This window comes from Bombus bifarius, unplaced genomic scaffold (assembly GCF_011952205.1).
Source record: "Bombus bifarius isolate JDL3187 unplaced genomic scaffold, Bbif_JDL3187 scf7180000008227, whole genome shotgun sequence".
NCBI lineage: Eukaryota > Metazoa > Arthropoda > Insecta > Hymenoptera > Apidae > Bombus > Bombus bifarius.
In genome coordinates, this window is record NW_022884524.1 from 1,137,690 (window position 1) to 1,164,306 (window position 26,617).

A 26,617-nucleotide genomic window follows, 5' to 3' on the forward strand; every position below is an offset into this window, starting at 1 on the left:
TTAAGATTCATTAAAATCAATTAATTAAGTACGGCCACGCTCGCACAATTACGCATTTTTCATGTTTCTCGCCTCGAAGGTCAATGACAATTTTTTGAACACCGCGATAGCCACGAATCGAACACAATATCTGTGTGGTTTAATCGTCAGTTTATACAGCGATTAGCGAATTTATACGACGAATATCGTTGAATTCACATTAGTATTAATTTTTATCATTTAATTTCTATCATTAGATTTACGTTATTCCCCCCCCCCTTTTTTTTATTTGATTTGGACTAGGATATCTGTGATTATTTCAATATGATTGCGACGATACAACGGCCAAGGCATATTTCTGTGCATTCAACAGAGAATTGTCATTTTCAGTTTGATTCTCCCCTTAGATCTCTTCATTATCCAAAGAACCGTGAAAAACGGCGGCTGAGATTAAAGAAATTTTATTTAGATATTCGGAACGAACGTCGCGAAAATTACGATAGTCATATTGCGGAATATCCTATAGATCAGTGATAATTGGAACTACTTTTTTATATTAAAGCAAAGTTAGAGATACTTTCTTCTTCAACCAATCTAAGAACGTTTTATAAAATATTAATTTCTAATTTCTATATATTTAAGTTTAACATATTCAAATCCGTATTGAATCAACACCTATTAAACGTATCGTAACAAAGAAATTTTGATATTTTAATACTTAAAAATATTTACAGATATTAACTTTTCCTTCCAAATATTCGAAAAATAGAACATTGTTTCGTCACTCATATTTGTCTACTGAGCTTTTGCTACGATTTAACGTTATGTTCATTATTCTTTCATTCTCAAAACTTAAAGGAAAACATTCCGAGGCTGCTTTATATTCAGACACCGCTGATTCTTGTCTAACTGTCCCACCATCGTTCTGTGTTGCAGCGAGCTCGCAAGGAAATAGGAGGAATAGGAAATAGGAAATAGGAAATAACGCTTCCTCCTACTAACAATGAATCGAGGCAAGATCGAGTAGAAGCGAACTCGTGCAGCGAAAGAGAATAATATTAAAAGCACGGAGATGCCCGTTCCAATCCCCTCGATTTCAGCAACATTCGGAAGCGTCGCTTCTTCGTTTACGTTTCAAACAATTCAGACGTACGAGAAAACTATCCGCCATTGTCAATAAAAATACGCAGATAAGCTTGATAGAGTGAATGTAAAATTATCTCTGTTAGTTCTTTCAAAGTGATGCTCATGAACGTTGTGCAAGCTTGTGGCAAGCTTCGTATGCTCAATAGATTCACAATCGATACTGCACGTTTCAAAATGGTCACCATCTTTATCGATAGGAAAAGTGATAAAAGATTGAACTATAACATTTCATCTAAATGCATCGATCGATTTTAAGCAATTAGAGATGTGTATGAGGAACGACGGTGTAGAAGTATGGAGAAGAACAAGAAGAATGAGACAAATGTGGCAAAATGGATGGAAATCAAAAGTTCGAAAAATAGAATATATATAATTAGGTAATTAGGGTAACTAAGCAGTTGATCATTAAAATGGTACTTTAAAGAACAAAATAAATAGATGAATGAGTGGCTAAGTTTAGTAATGTGATATTCATTAATATATTTGAACACCAAGTATTGTTCTTTCCGGACCTTCCATTTTAAGAATCAGACCATATCCTGACAAATTTTATGTCGAATAAAAGAAATAAAATAAAGCGAAGTAAAGCATTCACATTGGCATAATAAGGCGCGTAGGAATTTTGAATCTTCTTCAAAGGTGATAAAGTAAAATTCGTTTTACATAGAGCGTTTAAATAAACATTAAAATTTACCGTAGGTGACGACAGCGAAACGGCAAGCTCAGTTATAAACCGGGCATGAGACAATTCCAGTAGTTTCTCCAGCTCCTGTCGTATTTTCTTGACAGAAGAATCTCTTACTCGCAAGCTAGAGTGCTTAAGAATGCTCTTTTCGAACATGCTGCACGACTGTCGTTACCTTCGCACACGGTAGAACAGACGTTACAGTGTAATCAGTTGTTCGAGGAACTACTTTTAGCGATGAATCTTAAAATTGCATCATATTTGTTTATTTATTTTAATGGTCCTACTGTTAGGAAAGATCAATCGTTGAAAGCGCTTCTTTTCATCGTTACATTAATATATTAGCTTGCCCGAAAAGTTTCTTTCGCTTCATAAGGTGATAATAGATGAACAACAATTTCTCTTTTATATTATCTTATTGCATTAGCTATGATCCATTTCGTTCTATTTCCATTATTATGTTCGTGCATAATTCAACAAACTAATATAAAAGAAAAAACATTGTGCGTCTATTATTTACTTATAAAACGAAAGAAACAACAAACAAATTTCGGACAACCTAATAATTTCTTCCTCTCGTTTGGATTCAAACGGAACTCGACCATAAATAATAATTCGAAAAGAATACTGCTATTTCTTTAAAATTCTAATGGCACAAGTTTAACTTTTGATCTTCATAAAAATATCATTGCTCTTCCATTGTTTTGATTAGAATTAATCAATAGTTTTTGGTGACTGGTAAAAGGTGAAAACAACTCGGTGTTGTTTGTTAGTCTTTCTGCAGTTTCTCGATTTCCATTCAATTTTCCTTTTCTCGAAATCTTCGTGAATTGAAATCACCTGTTAAATTGGTTTACGCCAGCTATTACCTTTCTCGAATACGTCCTCTATCGCTGTATTTCTTGCTGGAATAAGGAATAACGTTTCCAAAGGTACCGAGTAAATCTTCATTGTTCCAGTTGGCGGTTGCACGGGTGGCTGTTCGCACAGTTTCGTACTATTTCTTCCGCCAGTAAAAACAATCCCTATCAGTTGTCGACATTCGCGCTCGTGTGCGAGAATAAAGCGTTACCTCAACATTGTTTTTAAAATCGGCCATTATTTTTTATTATCGCGGTTAATGCAATATTTTATACTTTATAAAGTTACGTCGTTCAACTTTGTTTAATTTCAATTTCCTTTATGATCAAAATTTTATGACTAATTTTTTGACTGAAAATTCCCCGTTATTTCGTTATTACCGAAATTTTACAAAAATTCGCGTATGTATTTTACGAAATTCAATATTAAATTTGGATCGTACCGACAGAAAAATGTCGATCTCCCATCGATATTTTGAAACATTCTGCATAAGTAGAAATTTAAGAAAAGTTCGAAAGATAAGTAAATATATATATGAAACCAAAAAAAAAAGAGGTAAATATCAGTGAAGTAAAAATACTGAAAAATATAATCGTGAAGTTGAATAACTTTTTCTCGATTTTTTCAACTACTTCTTCTGCTCGACATCGCCTCATTAATAGTTCTTACAGTCAGAAGAAGCGTACTCCATCAGGTATTTCACAGGACGCGGCATATGCGTCTTAGGACGTTTCGAGATTTAACACTGTACGACGCGCATAATGTGATAAACAAACTCCGGACAAAGCAATTTCGCTGCTACGTGCAACCGACAACCAGTGACAAGTTCAAACGTTCCGGTATCCCCCTCGACCAGTATAAACAAACGAGCATGTTCTCTAGACATGGTCAATCAGTCGCGCGAATCAATATCAATATCGAGTCATCGAGATCATCAGTCGGCCGAATAAGTATAACGAATGAGTCTAGCGAATCAGCGTAACAGTTAGTATCGGTACCGCAGTATCGCGCAATCTTATAACGAATATCATCGAGCGGACAACGTTTGCGATTAACTTTGTATTGTACATTTTAAAATACCTGTAAATATATTTAACGAAATCCACAAAGTAAATTCTCATTCTAATTGAAGTTAATTTTAATAAGTATTTGAAATACCAGCTTTTTAGATAGAAAATCCAACGGACAGGGGGAATCCTGCGAAGCGACTGAAATTTCTGTTTTGACAATTCTACAAATATAAATAACGTATACAACGTTAAAATATCCGATACGGTTGAAACATCGGATTGCTGATGCGAAACTCGAAAAAGCTACGATTTCAATAATGTAGCTGCGTACAACGTGACGGGCGTACTCTCTGTTTTAACAGCGTATTTCATCCGTGCCGAATGATTTCTGCATTCAGCAAGAGCGATGTTACGTAATTAAAAAGCACACTCTATTCGGCCATGTAGATGTAATCGATGGGAACAAATTTTTCTACCGCTTAATTAAATCCTCGTTCGTCTGCATCCGCAATTGAACCATTCGTTGAAACAAAATTTAAATTATTTTTTATGTTAAATCACGTTATCCACATGTTTTTAATACACGAGTTCTTCGACGAGACACGAACTTGTCCATGGTACACGGTACCTGTTACACGCGTTTCTCGAGCGGAATAACTCGTAGGTGATTTTGAAAACCCGCGTAATTATTCGCTTGAAAAACACGAATCAAAAGACAAGTGACAATTAACGAACATTCATTACGCCCGACCATGTAATTACGTTACGTTGCATCGAATCATGCTTGAGCATAGTGCACGCCTACTTGCATATAAGACGGCTTGAACGAAAACAATGTAACAATTTTCTATTTTGTTCGCTCGATCTAAATCTATCGTAAATGTTGATCAACGCTTTTGCGTTCATCGAAGCGTTGCCAAATCACTTAGACTTTGTGATTTTTAAACGAGAGATGTGCTTGTGCCTTTGTACTTTTCGAGGAAGCATCTCCGTCTTATTCGTCCGCAAATCCTACAAATTTGTGAATCTCGGCTTTTAGAAATCTAGGAATTTAGGAATCTAGACACCTGAGAATCGAGAAATCCAGCAATCTATCAAGATTCTGACGCCCGGAAATAAGAATAATGTCGGTATTTTTCAAAGCGAGAAAATTTGCGCTTGCATAAATTTTTGGTTAAATAATGGGATCCAACTATGGGGAACAGCGAGTAATTCCAACATGGAGATTCTTCAACGATTCCAATCAAAAACTCCAAGATCCTTAATAGGTGCACCTTGCTATGTTACCAACGAAACAATACACCTTGACGCGACCTTAAGATACCCACGGTTAAAGAAGAAATATCCAAATTCAGTAACAGATACAATACAAGAGTTAACAACCACCAAAACCTATTAGTTACCCAATTACTTGACACGACGGATCAGATCCGCAGACTAAAAAGACAATACCCTTTAGATTTAAGCATTAGATTCAATTAGAATCAAACATACTATAAACTGCTACAATCCAAGTTACAATACCACGCCAAAATAATTTACTTATAATTCTCGATGAGAATTGATTGTAAGTAGTCGTCTAGTCGTCTTGAGTACGTATGAGAAAATAAATCCTTGCATTCTTTATTTTTGTGGCGACACTCGACGACGGAACTTTCCGACGGCTTCGCGACACAAAGCGCTATACCATCAAAGCATAAGGCCGATATGCCTAATGTACCATCGATATCTCTACGGTCCTTCCGCCGAATATTCGGAAGAATGCATACGCGGCAACGGTCGCGGACGTCCAACGAACGTGTGCGTAGTGGGTATGATATCGAGGGGCAACGAAAGAAAAGAATCTTTTGAACGAAGTGCGAAGGGTCAACCGATCGAAAGTGCGAGGCTTCAAAACCGATAGGCTGATGACGGAACCCACCAAACGGCAAGGGAGTACACGCGGCAACAGGAGGTCCCAGGCCCAGACCCGATACCCGGGCGTCCCCCCTTTCCCCTTCCAGCCCCCTATTTCATAAGATAACCACTTGTATAGGGATGCGACCGAGTTGTAAGAGCTTCAGTCTTGGAAGTAAACTATCATTATTGTAGCCAAGATGTTAGTAAATAAAATCTCTCTTTTTTCTATCTTCATCTTCGATCTTCTACGTGACACAAACATAGTCGAGAAGCGGGGATTGTTGATTGTTGGTTGTTGACTGTTGATTGTTAAATAAATTATATCGTTGAACATCGAGAGTATTCCTTGGGCACCTTACATCAAACATCACCGCATTTTATTTGTTATCATAACTATTTAGGATCATGGATGTACATAGCGACGTATTATAAGTTTGAGCTTAAACTCTCATCTCAAATTCACGTATCAATTTTAATTCTTCCACGTAACATGATGAAATTTCTCCTCACGCATATACAGTATACACGAAATGCATACAAGAAAGTTCAACGTGTACAATGTCTTGTGTATCGAAAAGCATCGCATCGGTCGAGAATGCAATTTACATCATTATATCACGAAACGTATCACCAGTTTGATACGCTGAAAGCTTCTGCTCCATAGTAGACATAGGCTCTAGAGCAATTAGCAGCTACAATGACTATCGAGCATCTTGGGTTAATTTCAGACTTGATTACTGATATTCCTCCTCTTGCTCCTCCTCCTCCTCTCTCTCTCTCTCTTTCTGTCTCTGTTTGTCTGTCTGTCTGTCACTCTTATACTCTCTTTTGATCTTCACTGTTTGATCGAAATTAAACCTCCCAATAATCGCGTGAGCGTCTTCTTAGAACTAGAAACATGGCGATAGAGAAACATCAAACAAGTAAAAATTATTGTTCGAGCAAGATTAAGATAGTATTAGACGGTTACAGTTATGCAAGGTACGAAGAAAGGGAAAGTGAAACATTTCGATTATTGCGCTATAGAATGAGTTAAAACAGATTGGAATTTCCAAGACAAACTAGTCGTTTCCTTAAGCAGATTATTTGTATTAGCAACTATTTCCAAGATTATTGCTGTCAAATTAGATTATTGGAACTCTGCTAACGCGTAAAACGTGAATCAAACTTTCTCCAATTTTTTACATATAGATCATCCATCTTTTATTTAAATTAATTTCTACTTTTTCACTAATGGCTAATTCTGCGATCTAAATTTGTTATGTCTCGATCTTGCTTTCGCTTCAATGGAAAGAGGATTTTGAATATCTTAAGAAAATCACGTAATTGGAATCGGCAATCGCATACTTCAATGTCCTAACAACATACGTAACAGTGTCAATGTCACAGGCATCGACACAGCAATTTTTCTCATTTCCATAGGTTTTTGTCTGAAAGTTGATAGGTTTTTATATTCTGTCAAAACCCCAACATATCATATAACGAAACATACAGCGTTTGCAAGCTGAAAACTTTTGGTCACTTTAGGTATATGCCAACGTATAGTCCAACCACGAGTTACCGCAAAACCAGAATTACCGGATATTCGAAATAATCGGTGGACAACGGGCAACGAAATTCACGCCACCGTTTAATTACGTATCGACGGCCGAATCGTTTCTTACTAATTAATTCAGGACGTCGCGTAAATATTGCAATAATCATGCGGGCCCGTTAATATTGTTCAAGTGAATTCAGGCCACAGGTAGGCAAATAACGAAGTTTGGGATCAACGACCGGTGGGTCGGTGCCACTGCGACTGCAACATGCTGCCCTAAGCCTACAATAGCAATGATGCTTTCAGCGTGCCTAATTGAAAGTGGCAATACATTTCGTGTGTGTAATAATGGAAATTACATTGTGTGCACGTTACTTCGAGAAGAGGCGAGCCAAAATTCTACCCTCCAGAGACATAGTATCTGACGCACTCTCGATACTCGCTTCAATTTACAACGCAAGGACGTTTAACATATTTTACGATCTAATTTTGTTCAGTTCAAACAAATCACGTTGAAAAAAAAAACAAAAAAGCCAAACAATTGCGAGAAGCGAATTCGTCTAATGATCGATTTACATGTAAATATCATATTGGTGCAGTATGATGCTATTCGTGCGTAAGGTATCACACGGTATAGTTATATATTACTCGTATACTAGAAGATTTTTAATAAACGAATAAGTAATAAGTTATGAGTTTTTGACTTCCTAATTTTGATAATAATTCCGCTAGCTAAAAGCGAGTAACATAACGTAGTTGGAAAAGGGAACGAGCTTGTTAAATTTAAAAATTATTTCCTTGTAAAAGACAAAGAATATTAATCATAATTATAATGTAGGTATTATTCTGCTAATTGATGATCCAAGGGAAATATGTTTGAAGAGATGTTCAATTTATTTTATTTCAAATTCATTGCATTTAAGCTTCATTAACAATCGCATCTTTGATTAAGCCACACTTATCGGTAGAATGTACCCGTCGTACCGATATCGATCGATGGTTCATTAATATTCCTGTTGATGCGTGTTTCATACTTTTAGCATCGTGAATCGTCGTACTTGTTTGCTCGCTATAAGCGTACAACTAATTCGAATGTGTCGAACGCATTTGCATATTGTCCATAGCTAATCTTGCTTGCAAGAGTCTATAATTAACCAAAACGTAGTATACCTGTAATTTAGTAATTTGCATGTAATTCAAGAGACTGAGATACCAATTTGCTTGTGATTCACGTTACAGTACACACTTCTTTTAATTCGATATCCTTTTACCAATGTTTTCTAATTTCAAAAAAGGAATTTCTTCGATTAAATTTTCAATTCTCTTCACCTTAAATTTTAATTCGTCTAATAAATTATCTAGAATCAAACATACGATGAACACTTATTAAACACGACATAGTACCACGCCAGAATCATTTACTTATAATTCTCAATGAGAATTGATTGTAATAAAATTTCAAATAAATTCCAAACAAAGAAAAGAAACGAAAAATCTAATATATTACATACTTTTTGCTTGTATACTGCATTAACGTATAATTGGAATATAAACTTTCAATCGTATATATCTTTCCCGCTATAATATCGAGACCTCAAAAAATGAACTCTTTATCGAAAATAAAAATAATTCAATTTCAATTCTGAAAACATCCTAACGAAGCAGGAGAAAAGGGAATAAATGAAATAAATATAAGGGAATGGTATCGATTTAGATGTAAAGTGTCCAATGAAAAGGGACGAACGTAACATGAATAGAATAACACGTAATAACTCGGCCGGCTATCGCCCAACGACAAGGATACGATTATCCGACCAATTATTACTAAATGAACATGCAAATCGGATTCACATCAACTCGTATTATGGCACACATATCCAGCGATTATACATGCTCCAATTCAGATAGCGCAGATCTGCATACGTAAATAGCAATTTTGATTTCGTTTCGCCGCGCGATTCAAACGATAAACGAGAAGTTTATAGAATCTTTGAAATTTTTTACATTAAAATTTATTCCACGCCTCCGTGAAAAGCATTCTTGAGAAAAAAGAAAGAAGAGAAATTGGTCTATCGAATTGTTAGCATGAAGTTTTAACCTTTCTCCACGAGGATTTTTCGCTTTTCCGAACGATTTCTCCGGCAATTGGCCTATCCAGCTCTAGTAAATAACCAATCTGTGTGTTCCACTTTGGAAACATGGTCGTTTCCAGAAGCATCAGCGATAGTTGCACGTCAAACTTGAAATCGACTCGTTCGTTGCACATTTTAGAATATTAGCACCGGTAAGAGAAAATTCTATTCAAGGCACTACATAACAGACAAAGACAGATATAATGTAATTTCAACAAATTTATTATTAGCGTTTTTTAATGCGACATTTTTCGGAAATGTTGTGCTGCTAAAGGTCAGCTAGCAACAAAACACCTTTCTGTCTTGCTCGTGAAATATGGAATAATAAATGAATAAATAATGTGACATATATTTGAAGTTCATATAATAACTAATACAATCACCATGATTTAAGAACGTTCTTTAAGCCTACTCGTAAAATAAAAAACGACGGAAGATTAAATCCCAGTAGTTCGTACAAATCATAGATATTACATTCGTGAAAATGCAAATGTCGCTCTTTCGATTAAAATCCCTGTAGACCGAATCAATGGAGACCGGCGTAATATCTACCGTGTCAAACAGCGTTCGACGCGTGAAATCCTATCAGAATGGCGGCATCAGGATTTTACTTCAGGAACACGCGGAACCTTGGAAAGAGTAATTGTCACGATGAAAGGAAAAGCAGCGTTTTAACAGTTTAAGCATGAAAATCTTTTGTCCGTAATTACACGAATACACTGAGATGAATAGATATTTGTTTAACAATTAGCCTGTAACGAATCGACATGAACTTTTACAGCTTATTAGACAGTGCGTGTTAGATTGTCCCAAAAGCTTTTCTTGTTTTATAAGGAAATAATAGAACCACAACATTTTTTCCTTTATTTATACTATATTATTTATATATATTACTTATATTTATATGTCGGAGTCAGGTTGGCATTTTGGGGCGTTCTATGAATCTTTACTTACTGTACCGTCGCGAATGTAGCTAATATTTATCAGTACGAATGTGGACACTACAAGAGGCTATGAGTAATGGCAATAGGATGTTCGAAATGACGGTGACAACGAATTCAAGTTCGATAACGAATCCACGGTCCACGGGAGGACAAGTATCAACGTACTACTCGATTCGGGTAACTTCTCGACAACTCAGTCAGTAATTCGTCCAACGACTAACTAACAAACTAACTCTCTCTTCATTCAAACGAAACTGCCCTTATATATTCCTGTCCCCACTTCTCGGGTCAATCTTTGTTTTTAAGGAGAGCCATATAATCATTTCGTACCTCTGTCAGGTACACGTCCCTCCCGTGATCGTGGCTACTTCTAGTGACCCGCTATGTCACTTCGAGCCCGAATCCATCGTCATAAAGTCGGATTGGAACATTAAAACTATTCCTTATTTTTATTACTTAAGTGCAGCTATAGTAAAAATCTGGACTAGGGTATTGGGGGTTTTCCCAACATTCCGGACGGGAAATCCCGCTGTCCTTCCATCTCCGACATGTATTATTTTATTAAATTGCATGTGATATATTGGAACAATGGAGCAAAATGGATCATACGTAATTCAATAAAATAATATAAAATAAAAAATGTTGTGCATCAAAGCGAAAGAATCTTTTGGGACAACCTAATATATGTAGTACTAATGTAGTATCGTAAACAAAAGGCCTAAGAGATATCGGGCCAACTATAAACAATCTCGCGAGAAAGTTAAAGTGTCGACAGGCCCAACAATGTATCGTCGGTCCTTCGATCGAATAGTTTCGCGGAAAAGGTCTGCCTGACCCTGGCCACGAGCGTTTGCGAAACACGTGCGTGGTGGGGCTAGGACAAAAGACAAAGGGATGCTAAGGGACAAAGACGAATTAATAGTCAGTTTGAGTTGAGAAACCAGAGAGTGCGAATTGCGTTATCGAGACAGTGTTGGATCCGTAGTGACGAGAGTTGCAAATTTATCTAATCGTCTTAATTATAATACGTTATTGTGGTTAGTTCATATTAAATAATCATCGTTCCCTGTTTAATCAACATCTGTTTAATCCATTTATTTTAAATAAACTAATTGTAGTAATTTGTTTTTGTTTAACAAAATAAGTATTATATTTTACTGTGCTTTTGCATCGCATCAGAGTACAAAACATTCAAAATTATTAAAAGCTGCAAAGAAATTTGATTTATATTTTCTTAAATTTTCGAAAGTATCACATTTTTTGTGAAAGTCCATCTCTGTTCTCGATTGTGAAATTTTTATTTATTTCGTAAATATAAAGAAAAGAAAGATTTTGAACGATCATTGTTATAATTATATGCTCAAACGTAGAAAATAGTAAATTCGTCATTTCGTCTTACGGATCTTTCACCTTGTAGCGGCCCATAGTCGTGGAAGAAGTTTCGTAGCGACACTCGACAGCGAACATTTCAACGGATCCTATTCTTCGGACAAGATGATTGCCAATGATGTCGAAACATCTTCATAGCATATTTTTAACTAGCCTCAGTACCCGCTATAAATCTTTGGATTTCTCTAGCAAAGGTTCTTCAAACGAACAAATAGTCTTTGTCTTAGCATTCCCTAAATCTTCTATTACCAACTACGGAAAGATACGGGAAATCTGCTTTTTCTCTCAGGTACGATGCTTCCCGCTAGCAATTTTCTCTCGAGAGCGGTTAGCATCCTTCCTCAACCACCAACCTGGAGATTAACCAATAAACAGTAACGTCCATTTCCCTACATTTTCCTAACGAAGGTTTTCCTCGACGAATCCGACGATCTCGTATCCTTAGACACACCCCATCATGGTTTCCCTCTGCAGCATCATCTTGACGGAAAGTCAGTTGACTAGTCGACTAGTTGACTAGAGTACCTCGACGCATCTTGAGCAATCATCATCCGAACTCTGCTGAATCGCTATCGTAACGCATCGTCTAGAGGTCGAACTTACAATCGCGAACCGCTAAGTGCAATCGCAAAAAAGAGTTTTACGTAAAGTGTACATTGAGAGTGTTGTTAGTAAATATAGTGTTAATTATACTGTAGTACTTGTTCAATACCTATCACGACCTATCCACTTCAGTTTCAAGTTGAAACGGAAAAAATTCAAAACTGGGAGAGATCAATATTATTGTGCCTTTGAATACTAACCTTGTTTTAGGTTACAAGGTCTACATTGTTACTACCGTTTCTTGCAATCTTCAGCTAGAGATACATAAGACGGTTAACTTTTTCTGGTAACATTCGTTGATATAAATATATGAACGTGCTCCCTATGATATTATTTTTGGTATTGTAGCATTGAGTGAGCGACGATCAAAATCGGCATACACCATCTCTGAACATACACTTGTTTCAATATATCTTGTTATTGCACATTCAAAGTGGTGACCCCGACACGCGATGGAAAACGACAGTGGTGAACGTGCTGTGGTCGAAATAACAAGTGCCAACAAAGAAGTTAGCGCGACGGATGCCACGGACACTGTGGGATCCGTATTTTCCGTATGCGCTCCGCCATTCTGGCCCCAAGAAATCGAGCTATGGTTCGTCCTGTTAGAAAACCAGTTCGAGCTCGCTCGCATTACTGGCGACGAGAAAAAATTTTCTATGACTGTCGCGAACATCGAGTTACAATATTTAGACCAAGTTCTTGACATATTTGGCGATCTGCCGTCGACAGGACGATATGAATGGCTGAAAAGAGAACTTATTAAAAAATTCACCGATTCGGACAGTACGAGAATGCAAAAGTTCGTCGACGACGAAAAAATTGGCGATAGGACGCCGTCCCAGTTCTACTGGGACCTGAGGAAGCTCGCCCCCAAGTCGGTCTCGGACGACTTCGTGTTGGCGATCTGGAAGAATCGCCTTCCAGAGAATATGCAATATGTCCTAACCGCCGTGAGCGTAAATGAGGCGACGACCCTGACGAGGGTAGCCGACGAGATGCACGATATACGGTGCCGTGCCGAACGAATGTTAGCAAGAAATGCAACGAACAGCGAACAACGAACTCGCGCCTTAAGCATCGAAGACAGGCTAAGTCAAATAGAGGCGCGAATTGACGCGCTGAGCCTCGACAATCGGCGCCAACCAAGATCACGCTCGAGACGCCGCGGATCGCGTTCCACTAAAAGAGACCAGCTGGACAGGCTATGCTACTACCATGAGACATTTCGAGACGAAGCAAGAAATTGCCGTGTCCCTTGCAACTGGAACCAGAGGAAACGAGACGGTTCAGTATCCCGCCGCTGCAGATCCCCCGTAACAGACAGGAGTACGAGGATCTCCTTCCACGTGGACACCGGTGCCAACTTATGCGCAAACCCGAGCAATAAACAACGCGGAGGTAAAAATTGTATCATTGAAATGAATAAGAAAAACGTAACAGTTTCCATAAATCGTGTAAAATTCGCTTTTGTTGTACCAGACAGCATCGAGCACCAACAACAACACGAAGATAGAACCGAAATCCGCAGCGCGTTAATCCTGCCGGAAATCCGAAACGATCGAAACGAAGGGCGGGCAATTACGAAGGAGGAAACTGCGAGAAATAAGAACGTCGCGCGTGCGGCCAAGAAAGTCCGCTTTTCTGAGCGAGTTCAGGTAGAATTTAGATAAGTCAATGGAATAAGCTTGGTATGTAAAATCTACCTAAAACGTGTTGTCACTGGTAAGGGGGAAGATGTAGTACGGCCCATGGCCGTAGAAAAAGTTTAAATTGAAACGGAAAAAATTCAACACTGGGAGAGATAGATCCACATTATTGTACCCTTGAATACTAACGTTGTTTTGAGTTACAATGTCTAGATTGTTATTGCTGTTTCTTCTAATCTTCAGCTAGAGTTACACAAGAATGTTTTTTCATGTTTATTATGTTCAATGTTTATTATTGTATTGAGATATACACTATCTCTATACATATACTTGTTTCAATATATCTTGTTATTACAAATTCATTCACTCGTTCTTTTATCAAACAAGCCTATACGTCAATCATCTCATCCTAATATACTATCCAATTTCTTTCTGTTTGTCTAATTATTAAATAATTAATACCTATAACATACAATACGTACACGTATACACGTTTCAAGAATCATGATTCGCGAGAATTTCGTAACAATTCTCATAAAAACGACACCCAAACGTTGTGTTTCGTGGGTGTTAGCAAGGATACGCCCCTCCCCCACCCTCCGTTATCGCGACCTTGCGTCTGGAAAATCAGCCGTAAGCTTAACCTAGCCAACCCAGTATCTAATTCAAAGTGTAACGCGTCTGCCTAATAATCTGATTATGAAGATTAGGAAGTGACGTACTAATCGAGCAATCTGTCGGTTAAGGTCACTCGAAACTAAGGACGCGTTTCCACGGGGTCTAGTTCAAGTGCCCAGGGAGCTCGTCGTCGCTCGACAGAAATGGAATTAATTGTCCGGAGTTATTGGGATCGAGATTTAACTCCAGGAGAGAAAATGTGAAAGAGTCTTGCGGTGGATTTACGTGGGTGGCAGTTGCTGTCTCGGATATTATATTTATGGAGGGTAAACGTAAGTCGCTTGCGTAAAAAATATAGAACGGTTAAATTTGTAATTTATTTGGTACCAATTATTAAGATATAAATGTGGCATTTTCAAATTAATAGGAAATTTTTAAAATAATCTGCCGCTACTCTATATTATGGTCCGGTGCGTTATAATAATATAATAATAATATTGTAATTTTGGAAAAGACTCCAAAAATCTAATGAGTCTTTAGTGGCTTAGAAACAACATGTACATTATTTTATTTCTATTTTTCGACTATTGCATCGCGGCGTTTGGTTAATAGTGGAATTTAAAATAGGCATTTTTTAAACAACTATTTTTTAATCATCGAGATTCTTAGACGAACGATATTCTCCGTCAACTTCGTTACAAAAATACATACGTATTTCACACTTCAAACACATTCGATGCATATGTGAGAGAGTGGAACTTTCATTTTTCAGTATCCTCCTCCTGAGAAAACGAAGACCCTCGCAGATGAACCTTGTCGACAGATTCTATATCCTACAAGTTGATATGATTTGATTGGATAATAAAATGAATCAGAAGAATCGCAGGTGTCGCGATTGACGTCAACGAGGAATACCTATCATGTCATGCTCGTCCATGATAATGCATAAAAAAGTTTTCGAGAAAAGGGAGAGAAAAGTCTATATTCCTATGGGTATAGAAAATTGAACGATCGACGTGGAAACCACGAGGAAACCTATTATTTTAAATGTGTCAGGGTTGTGCCTGCCTCGTTATGCAAGGTCTTTCTCTCACTATGCATTTTCACTTTCAACAATTCTATCAGTATCGTTTTCATTTTATTTATGAAACTTTTATAGTTTATCTCTGATATGGAATTTAATAACCAATAGACAAACCTATCATTTTATTCTATTTCATATTTTTATGAGTCTAATAAAAAAAAAAAAAAAAAAGAATGGAATCCAAATAGTAACTTGTTTCATTTATTAAATATTACAACAAATATTCTACTTTGGATATTTTATATTACGTTTTATATATATATATATATATATATATATATGTATCTTTGTATTTTTACATTTTTTATAATTTTTTATAAATCAAAATCGACAGTCTAGTTGTATGTAAATATCATAAAAATGTTACTATACTCGTTAAACGTAGGAATATTATCATTTCGCAAATCTTTCACTTTCATCACGAAGATTCTCTGTCACTTGAAGATTAGTTGTTGTTCATTACAGCATCAAATAGACGACTCGAGGGGCTGGCAAGACGTTTCACCTGTTAACGAGTAACTGGAGGAGCAATGACGCGTCTGCTGGTAGGTAAACACCGGTTCCATTCCCTGCCACAATAATACGCTCTCCAGTCTGTTGTTTCTCGATCGATTCTGTATCAATTACCCGCCCCCTTTGCTCGAACTCTATTTTCTGTTCAGCTGGTAAACGTAAGCGAAGTTTTTCCCCTCGTTTCAAAGTACACGAGATATCATCGAGCGAGGACGATAACAAAAACGCAAATGCACTTTACCATCGCGCCTTCAAGTGGTTCCAACAATGATATGCACGATAAAGGCATCGAATGATAGAGCTAACGTTCTCACCCTCTCTCTCCTTCTCTCTCTCTCTCTCTCTCTTTCTCTACTCGTGACGTCAGAGTGATTGCTTATCACCTCGCGCGCCACTCTCAAAAGCGGTTTCTGCATAAAAGACGGGGCTGCTTGAAAGGCGACAGCTTATTCGTATAATCGATATGGAAAACGAATGACCATAGAGAAACAATTCAGACAAAATGCGAGGGTTGCCTATGAAGGTTCAGGTGTTATCAATTTTGCATTAAAAGTGAAGCACGGAGTTCGTAATACGTTCGTAATATGTAATATGTTCGAAAGGTTTGCGATAATAAGCAAGTAACTTTATATTTAAATTGTATTTGTTGGAAACGAAGAAACATATATATATGCAGATTTTATATTCAAGCTACGTATTATACGAGTGAAATCCAAATGATGGAAAAGATAGAGTCTACTTCTCAAGAATAGCAATCATCCTATCATTACTCTATCACAAACACTAACGCAAACACTGACACAAAAGACCATCTGCCTCTTCTGCAGGCTCTGACCTATCCAGATCATGCGATCCACATCAAAAGCCAGTATACAATAACCGGTTTCGATGCTTTACTGTTTCACCGTTAGCTGTAGCCTTTTGTCTTCGACTAAATTGTTCTCTTTGCTTTCGAACAAAAATTTCTGAAAGCGATGGCTATTTCCTCGTACCGATGACAACTTATCATTGGCATTATTTATCAAGAATCTAGAGGATCCTCGATCCATGGAGCTTCAAAGCGGATCATGTCTGTTCTTTTTCTGAATTCTTAAACAGCCCTGACTGCGTTTGTTCTATGTTGTACGAATTTAAATGGATCGAACGTTCGATGAATATAAATCCTGGACTCGTTTGAGCATCGAAAAAGTTATGTTTCATCTCCTGATCGTGAGTATAAAAATTTATTTCACGCTTCGTTGCCTTATTACTCGAAGCGAGGAGAATTCGAATTTCCTTTTGTCTTATTTTTCATATCAATCATAACGTTTTTTCATCGTTGTTAAAATTCATAATCACACAAAAGGTAAGTTGCATTCATAGTTATACAAAAGTTATTCCATCGAAGATATCTGATAGGTATTTAAAATCGAAAAAGAATTAGTAACTTTTAAAATCCTTCTTCGAGGATCTTCTCGTTGCAACAATGTAAATCTGATTATTTTTCAACTTCCAGTCTATATAATTATATAAGAAACTGATTTTTATCATTTCTAACGTGCTTTTGCATTTCTAATTTATATCATAGCAAATCGCACATTACTTTCAGAACGAATATTCATCTTTTTTCAAATAACATCGATCGATCAGGATCAGAGTCAGATGAACACGGGAGAACCGCTTACGCTACACGATCGAGTACTTTGTAACAAGTTTATCGCGTATTTCTCGCAATCCTGTCCTACTTACCAAGCAAATACGATACATAGTAATCGCTCGATCGAGCTAGACATATTCATCCAGCAGCAAGGTAATGTGGTTGAGCCTCTTAAGACGTTTCGCTCGTATTTTCTTCTGACTATCCTGACGTTTTAATATATGCCAGTTATCGATGCGATCCGATCGATCGAAATTATTAATCCAGGGCTGGCAATTTTACTCGATACATAAAATTGCACGATCGTTTTAATGTAAGACGTTGAAAGCATGAAAGAAATTGTGGAGAAGAAAATTTCGGAATTCGTTTTAGATGACACAGTGTCGTTACCGTGTTTGCAATTTCCTAATGTCCGGAATTCCATTAACAGGGACGCCAGTTCCGTTGCTTTGTTTCAAGGAGGAAGCTGAAAATTGCGAGCTAATGGTGCGTGACAGAGTTGTTACAGCCGTTAGGTTTAGAATATCGGTCGTTCGCTCGCGGAAACTGCGTTTTCGTTGTGTTTCACGACGTAAGCTACGCGATGAGGTGAGAAATTAAGGATGGCGCAGAAAATTTGTTGGTTGTGATGGATCTGTTCGGAGGCTGTAGATTGTTATTTCTTAGGAAACGAGAGAATACTTTGTTAGAGATCAAACTCGTTCTTGAGTCGTATGAGCGCAAGGCAAATTGCGTTATCTAATTTTTGTATTTTATTTAATTATTTTATTTTTAATAGTTTTCTATTATTAACAATCTTTCTTAAATTAATTAAACTTACATATAAACGGCAAGAATAGATGAGAACTGGGCTTTTGAGATTTGAAAAATTTGGAATGACGCGAAAGAGGAGAGGAGAAGGAATTTGCCAGGTCGGAAGAAACTTTGGCAGAGGCAAAGATCGGTTCACTGAGGAATAGAAACGAAACATTTCCACTGCTAGTATGACGTTCAGAAAAACTACGAATGTTACGATAGATCGTTATTTAACAAGAGTATCGTTCGAAAATATCGATAGAAAACGGGCGAAGAAAAGCAGGGTAAAAAAAGATCAAGTAAAAGGGAAAAGAGAAAGCGCAAGAGGAGAGAGAAAGGGAATGGAAACGGGAAGAAGGAAAGAATAAAAGCAGAAAGTTGGGCACGAATGTACGTCAGGGCTCACAGCTCGATCATAAACGTACCGTGGACGATCGTGTTTCTGTCAGCTACTTCAATGCCAATTAACCGCTCTTCCGTTTCTCACCGAGTGGAAAGCATCGATCCGCGGCACGAATACCGAGTGGATCGCCGGCTAGGAGGCTGCTTGCCGGTCTTTAATTAATCGCGCGTGACAATCATTGCCTGTCGTTCTTAAGTTGGAGCCCGGAGGGCGCGCTTTAGCCCGATCGGCGAAGACAACTCTCAACGACTTTCGATCGAACCTTGATAATCGATTTTCCGTCCATCTATTTCATTAACTGGGTATTAGCTGTCCCAACACTTGCTTTGCGCGAGACAAAGTTTCTTTCCATCACGACAGAAGTACCGAGAAATGGTTAAAAAAAAGAAAAAAAAAGAGTTGATCTACACGTGGAAAGTTCGAAGGATTTCAGTTATCTTTGAAATTGTAGACAATTCTTTATGGCTGTAAAACGGATTCTCCATTAATTAAAGCATAAAGCGTTTGTAAGAGGAAAAGTCTGTTGATTTTCGTTTGAAGTAAAGCAAGTATAACGCGTAGAATACTACGTTTTTCTTTAATTATCCCTTTTGTGCACGTTTATGTAGTTTTCTATGTGCTGTGTTACGTCGAAGGATAAAGTGAAATTTCGATTCTTCACATTTTCTACCATCTTTCTCGCTTATATAGAACTTGTTTTCAAGACTAAATTCCAAATTCGAAACATTCGGAACTATTAGTTGTCGCTGGATCGGTAAAGCGGCTGTTACTTTCGTGGTAACCACTTGGCAACTTGCAGTGCTGTGTTTATCACGATCCAAACTTCACTTCGATCTATCCAAATCCTCGATTAAAGATCGCGGTACCTGTTCAACGAACAGAAGAAGAAAAAAGATCGCGTTTGCATAAATTGAGAATTTTCTATCGCCTTGAAGATTTCGGCATAAATTAGATTCTAGCGAATCGACATTTCCCATGATCTTATAAGGTTTATAAGATGCACTATGGATCTAATTTGTCGAAGCGTGTTGTTATCAGCGAGGCAGAATATTTAATAGAACTAGCAACAACCTATTGATTGACTTTGAAATTGAAACTTCATAAGTGGGTCAAATATGAGTGTCACGACCGTTCGCGAAGAGACTCGATCGCGAGGAAACGCGTCAGCGAGAGGCGTAAATTCTCGCTACGATTCTGATTCTGTCGACGCCGTGAACCAGTCGTTCCCCTTTTTCGATTAGGATAACAGAGATAGTTTAAATGATTGTAACACTGAATTAACAGGATTAATATAATTTTCAACAATATTTAAAATAATTAACACGTTACAAACGATTTAACGATGATACAACCAGTTTATTATTATAATTCGACTCGACTTTATAATATTTCTTCACGTATTCGTTTGACTAAGCAACCTTGATTTTATTTCTCTGAACCTCTCTCTCTCTTATTTCTCTGATGCATTCACATATGCCGCCTTTTTTGCGTAGGTAAAATAAGTAGGACCGAAGGCGAATCCATGTCTTTTAGAACTCGCTGCTTGACGAAAACGAATACTACATTGTGTATATTTCGCCAGCCATGTAAGACGATCTGTCTGCGACACTGTAGTACCAAGGGAAACGGTTAGAAACACGGCCTATATTGAGCCTCGGGGCGTAACAATGAGTTTACGATCTTTTTGTATTTCAATGACCTGTATGAAAAATACAATATACGCTATACACGAGTATAATAATTTTTTCTTTACAAGCAACGATATTCAGCTGCAAATATCTAGCTGAAAAGTAAATGAAAAAAAATAACTCGATCGAATGAGATTTTGTCACGAGGTAATTCGAAACACTGCGCGAAGAACATTGCGTCGTGAAATATGTATCTCATCTATAATTGCAACGAGGTTAATTGCTTTTCCTAGCTTTTCCTTATTTTTCCTATTTGTATATTTATATCTCAGTAATATATCAACAGCCACTCGCTTACGTTTAGGATTTTTCATTTCTTCGAACGTATCGTACGTTTATTAGTTTTTCATAGAATGTAGTGACCCCAGGTATCGAACGACGATATATACAGAGAGTATACAGAGCAGAATACATAGAAATTTGTTAAGGTACAGTTCAATCTGTATGAAACATTTATTCAATTTGTCAAAAAGTACGGCCATAAAGTCAGGTCGTCGTTCCACCAATATCATTCAGCAACTGTCTACTTTAATATTCATTTCGTGCCAGGCCAAAAATTCCGTCAATCCAATTACCCCTGATTTTCAGCGTCAGCTCTCTCGGAGCAACATGAAAAATTCAAATCAAGTTTCACTATCGCGATTCGTTCGTACGTATCAGGCCCATTACGTACACCGATCGTTGAAACTCGTTTCGTTGCTGCTCGCGGTTTCGTTTATCTCTGCTGTGCATTTTCCTTCAATCTATTCCCTTCCGATCCGTAGAAGCCCATTTCCTCAGACAATCGAGGATCGCGACGATACATGCGCTTTATAACATCTAAAAACCAAAACAATTATCCAGGTTGCATATGCACCTTGCAATGAAATTGATGTTTAGTTTGCGTATTCAACGAACTGTGCTGGAAATAGAATCGTTCGAATTACGGAAATGGTCGGAAACACGATACAATTGGTCAAATAATAAAGAGAAACGTACGAAAGTTGAAATTAAGATCTTGTTTAGATTAGAATGGAGGGCTCGGTGGAAAAATTGTACGAGTACGTTTCCTCGAAATATTGTATTTTTCCTCGGGAATAAGATAAGTAGAGGAAATAACGTTGTCCAGATATTCACGTGTTTCCAGATAAATTGGATACTCTGTACGTCTTTAATTTTGTTTAAAATTTTCATGCCTCTGTGAGCATCTATAATATTATTCTTCGATATTTGGAAATATTCACGATCGGATACCTTCTCGCATTAAAAATCTTCTCAGTCATTCTCCTTCTTCCGCCGTTTAATTTTCTCCCTGAGCTCTTCAAATATTCTTTCAAACGACAGTTTCTAATACATATATTCTATTGTTCGAGCTTCACTCGCGAATAAAATAAACTTCATTTGCTCCGTTATATCCTCTTCCTTTTGAGAATATTTTGAGAACGATAGAAAGGTCACGGGTCATGCCAAATCTGTTGACCTCTTTTTCAACTCTTTTTTTCTTCTAATAATGATGTATCGAGGGAGACCCAAGTACATAAGAGGGACTTTGTTTGTGCAGCGTTAAAGTTAGCAGCGTAACAATCGTAGGGGCCGCGGAAATCGCATCTTCTTTCCTGTCCACTGGTAAACGATGTCCGAAGCAATTTCACCGTTTTGCCTGTTGTTATCACGTCGCCCGAGCTTCCAGACGTTATAATCAGGCTTGTATTTCGAACGTTTAGACCAATTTCCATATAAAGTCAAATATTCTTTCTTATATAAATTTTTCTAACTTTGATTCGTTACTGGACTACGCCAATTTAGATCAATTTATATTCTTATAATCAGAACGTAAGAAACGCAATTGCAGGGATTCGTTTCGTTCTCTATAGTAAACATTTTACTTTGGATATTTGTACTATCTTTGCGAGTTCAAATTTTTCCTAAATGCATAAATATTATTTATTATTATTTATTATAAGCATAATATTCTAAATCGTGATAAACATTACGTTATCTTATAATATATATACATACACGTATATAGTTAGCACGAACTCCTAACGAAATACAATTTATCTCAAATAGCAATCTTAAAAGAGATCGTTATCACCGTAAACCGAACACGCGTTTGAAGATGATACAGCGGCTATAATCGAGTTGCAAGCTTCGATTTCACGTAGGATATTCAAGCACGCGGGTTACGAGCTTATAAATATCAATCAGACACCGAATGACCGTACAGCCGCGTACAATAAATTTCAGATTTACCAGTGCAGCGAATAGACTCGATAAAACGATCGTGGACGAGAAGTGACCGATGCGTTTCTTAATTAACACGCAAACAAGCATGACGCGCACACTTGTACACGCTTTCAAAAATAACATAAAACGTTGCTCTCTGTTTGCACAGTGGCCAATTTGCCTCTTCTCTGCAAATTGTCTATGATCCGTGTATTCTTCTCAATGATCCATGTCTGCCTTTGTCTTTCATTTAATATTGGCGAATGCAATTAATACGCGATTAATCGTAGGCGGGAGAAAATTACGTGTGAGAGCATGTCGGTGTTGGTGATATTATTAAATGCATTTTGCGCACATCTTTCTTATAATAAATTTATCCAACGTCTTTGTTGCGTGTTTAATAATCTTTGGATTTTTTCTGTTGCATCGCGTATAATTAACATCACAACAGCTTTTTCATTCAAAAGACAAGCAATTTTTTTGGAAAAGAAATTGTAATAGAAATCTGTTTAATAAAAATGCTGCTTGCAAACTATGGTCTTGCGAAATTCGAAGTTCGGACAATTTCAAGAGAAAATGTATGTGCAGAAACGTGAGACTGAGTATAGAGATATGTAGACATAGAGATTGTAGGGCGTGTGATGTGTTCTTCTAGCAACAACAGCCTCTCGTAACGATGGAACTTTCCGTGAGTGGAAATGTTGCCTAAAGAATACAGACAGAACTTGGTCATTTCCTTACTAAGCTGATTATTCTAAACGCGCGACCCAACAACAATGTTCAGAATCTCCAATAAATTTCGCAACAATATTCAAAATCGACTACGAAACTTATCTAAAACAACTTTGTCCAGGCTTGATAAATGAATACTTATACCAGAAGCATAAATAGATATCTCGCCATATTTTCTTCCATGTTAATATAACAAGCCAATTTCCATTATACTGCGGAATAGTCAATTTCTAAAATCTACAAGATAACGAAGCTTTATCATAGATAAAGGTCAAGTTACAAGGATCGAGGACGATTGTCCGTATCGGTTCGCAGAATTTCCAGACGTACGTTTCTCACGAATCACGTTCGTAGGCTTCGTTAACAAACTACTAAATGTAATCGAGGACGAAGATAGGAGATCGATGGCGAATAGAGGGAGTCGGTGGTTGGAAGCCGCCAGAGCAAAGGAGCCAATTAAAAAGCAATTTCGACGTTGCCGTAAAAATATCGGATTAATCTAATTTCGGCTTCGTTATCTTGGATTTAATCTTTGTCGAGGCGGGTCCGGCGTTCAAAACTAATTTACATGTATATGGGAAGCGAACAGCTCTCGAGCGACCATTTATATTTGCAACTGCTCCGTCCACTTCAACGTCTGCCGTCTAATCGAGACACGCTGTATGCCGGGAAATTTTCACCAACTATCTGTAACTACCATAGCTGATTGCTCTTTAGAGCGCGACCGTTACGTCGTTTTACGGAAACGATGCGAATTCCAGTTAACGTTCGCTGCGCTTCCCTCTGCGTTTAACAGAGTGACACGCTCGGTTTACATCGAAACGAGAAGACGAGAACGGACGCACTTATCATGCCGCTGTAGCTCAGTTTTCTCACTGCATGCGAAACCGAAGCCAATAGGTCACGTAGCACTTGTTTTACGTAAAACGATAGTATTTGGTGGTTTCAAGCCCCTGTGCGGTAGACGAATAGCATATTTGTTTCCGTATAGCCAAACCTTCTTACTTTATTAAATAATAGAGGGATCATTACCCTAACGATTATCATTATTTTCAAAAAATACTCGATAGATACTCAGCTGCGCTTGAAGGGATGTTTCGAGTCAAGCAAAACAACAGGCCAACGTTAATAAAGTGGCCTCGATTCGTTCGAAGTCGAGCGACTTGACGATGAATGAGACGACGATGAGTGTAGAAACTTGAAAAGATATCTCGTATCAGGTAAATTCTATAATTTAAAATAATTTATAATAATAATAAATAATAAAACTTGGATGTAAAATGTAACCGAGAAAAGTCCAGATTGATACTACACAAAGGGATCGATCAAACGTATATTTATCGGATTTAGGACAAAGTCTAGGATTTTCCAGCCGTTTTATATATTTTTCCTTGGTTTTTCTCTTTCGTCTTGCTTTGACGTCATGTCGCGGGATAAACGGCTGTAGGAACGATCGCAATCGCGTCGCGAGAACGACATCGAAAATAAGAATTGACAAGGCCTTGTCCGAACGAGTGTTATCGACACCGCAGCTTTACAGCGTTTCTGTCGTTAAAATGTTTCTGACGTTAAAGATGTTTCTGTCGACAAAGAGAATTGACGTTCCTTGTTAATTGAATCGAAGCGACCTTGGATCTCTGAAACGAAAGTTTTCACAATTAGCAGCATCACGGTCAGGGTCGGTATGATCCAGCACGAGGAACCACGAATCGAATCCTTGTATGGAGGATTAAAAGTCAAAAGTCCAAGGATACGTAATCGAAGAAACGTTGTTTTGCGTCAAACCACGAGAATGTAAAATTAATGCGTTGATGCAAGGACTTGGAATAGATCGAGTACGATGGGCTTTTAAATATCCTACGATGTTGAAACAAATATAATACGACAAAGATAATCTCGTTTCTTCCTCTTCTAGCTTTTCTCAATTCCTTCTGTATGCAGGATTTCTCATTCTCTATCCTTTTCTATTCGATTCGATTCCATTCCATTCCATTGTATTCGATTCTTAACTACAATAGTATTGTTAGATTATGAACGATACGATTTGCGTCAAAGGTTTGGGTTACATGATTTTCAAGTTTAATTTTTAATAAAGAGCGTAAAACTTGATCATTGTTGTGGCAATCTATGATATATCTATCTATCTATATATATATATATATATGAATCGAGATTCTCGATTTGAAATTTAAACATATTGTATCTATGCTCTTCATTTTACTAAAATATTCCACCATTTCAACTATTTAACGAGTACTATTTTTTGTTCACTGATTTTTCTTTGAATTGCAGCACAGAGAATTCTAGCCAATCTTTTATTATTTACGATTTTCAATCTATAATCGTGTGTTTTCTCAAGGAAAAAGAACGAGAGCGAAGGAAATCGTATACCTTTGTAGCCGTTAATTCCCATTGATGAATAAACTCTACGAAAGCTGATAACTCGTTCGAAGAACGAGGACCAATAAACAGCCCGTGATAACTGCAAATCGCGTTACTACGAGCAATCGAACTACTTGCAGAGTTTTCCTTGGAGACGTACTTTTCTTACGCTTTATTTGGCGACGTGAACGCTTCGTTATGCCAATTGCACAAGCACCGCGAGAAGAAATGTTCGCGCCGAGGCGAAAAGGAGAAGAGAAATAAATCATACTACAGACTTCGTTATCGTGATCGTACGATGTAACCAGAGTTCCTCTCTTTTCCCTCTCCCTCATTATCGTCATATGATTTACGATCGCTAGTCGAGATTTTATCGACCGAAGCCGATTTCAGACTAACGTGAATTTTTTCTAATCTGTATCGTTTCAACGGGTTGCATCGCGTTCCCCTGTAAACGAATAAGGGAGTCCTATACACGAATGAAAGGCTGTTGATTGTGACAGAGAAATCAGTTACCAATTGGCTGTTTGATTGAAACTGGAACGGCGATCTATGCCGATCTATGCCATCAACCGTATTGATAAGAGAGATTTTGCCACTTGGAAGATATAAAAGAAATTCGAAACTCTGTAGAAAACAGGTCAAATGGTATTTTAAGTATATCAGAGTAGACAGACTTTTTTTTTATTTTAAAAAGGACGCTAATCCTCGTACGATCTATTTCTAT

General features: G+C 37.4%; 2 protein-coding genes across 2 annotated transcripts in view; one reads left to right on the forward strand and one right to left on the reverse strand.

The window, feature by feature from the left end:
• The window catches only part of LOC117211268 (synaptotagmin-6), a 93,406-nt gene that overhangs the window by 15,642 nt on the left and 51,147 nt on the right, over nucleotides 1–26,617 (reverse strand). The gene's annotated exons all lie outside the window — the stretch shown is intronic.
• LOC117211269 lies at nucleotides 12,224–13,961 on the forward strand. The gene is made up of 3 exons (XM_033454966.1): nucleotides 12,224–12,457; nucleotides 12,534–13,586; nucleotides 13,668–13,961. Exons 2-3 carry the CDS (start codon nucleotides 12,638–12,640, stop codon nucleotides 13,856–13,858), a joined length of 1,140 nt encoding a protein of 379 aa, XP_033310857.1. The 5' UTR covers nucleotides 12,224–12,457; nucleotides 12,534–12,637; the 3' UTR covers nucleotides 13,859–13,961.

Coding starts and splice junctions, on each gene's coding strand:
- LOC117211269 (XM_033454966.1), top strand. CDS start 12,638: ATGGAAAACGACAGTGGTGAACGTGCTGTGGTCGAAATAACAAGTGCC. Junction 13,587..13,667: donor GAGCAATAAACAACGCGGAG/GTAAAAATTGTA, acceptor TTGTTGTACCAG/ACAGCATCGAGCACCAACAA.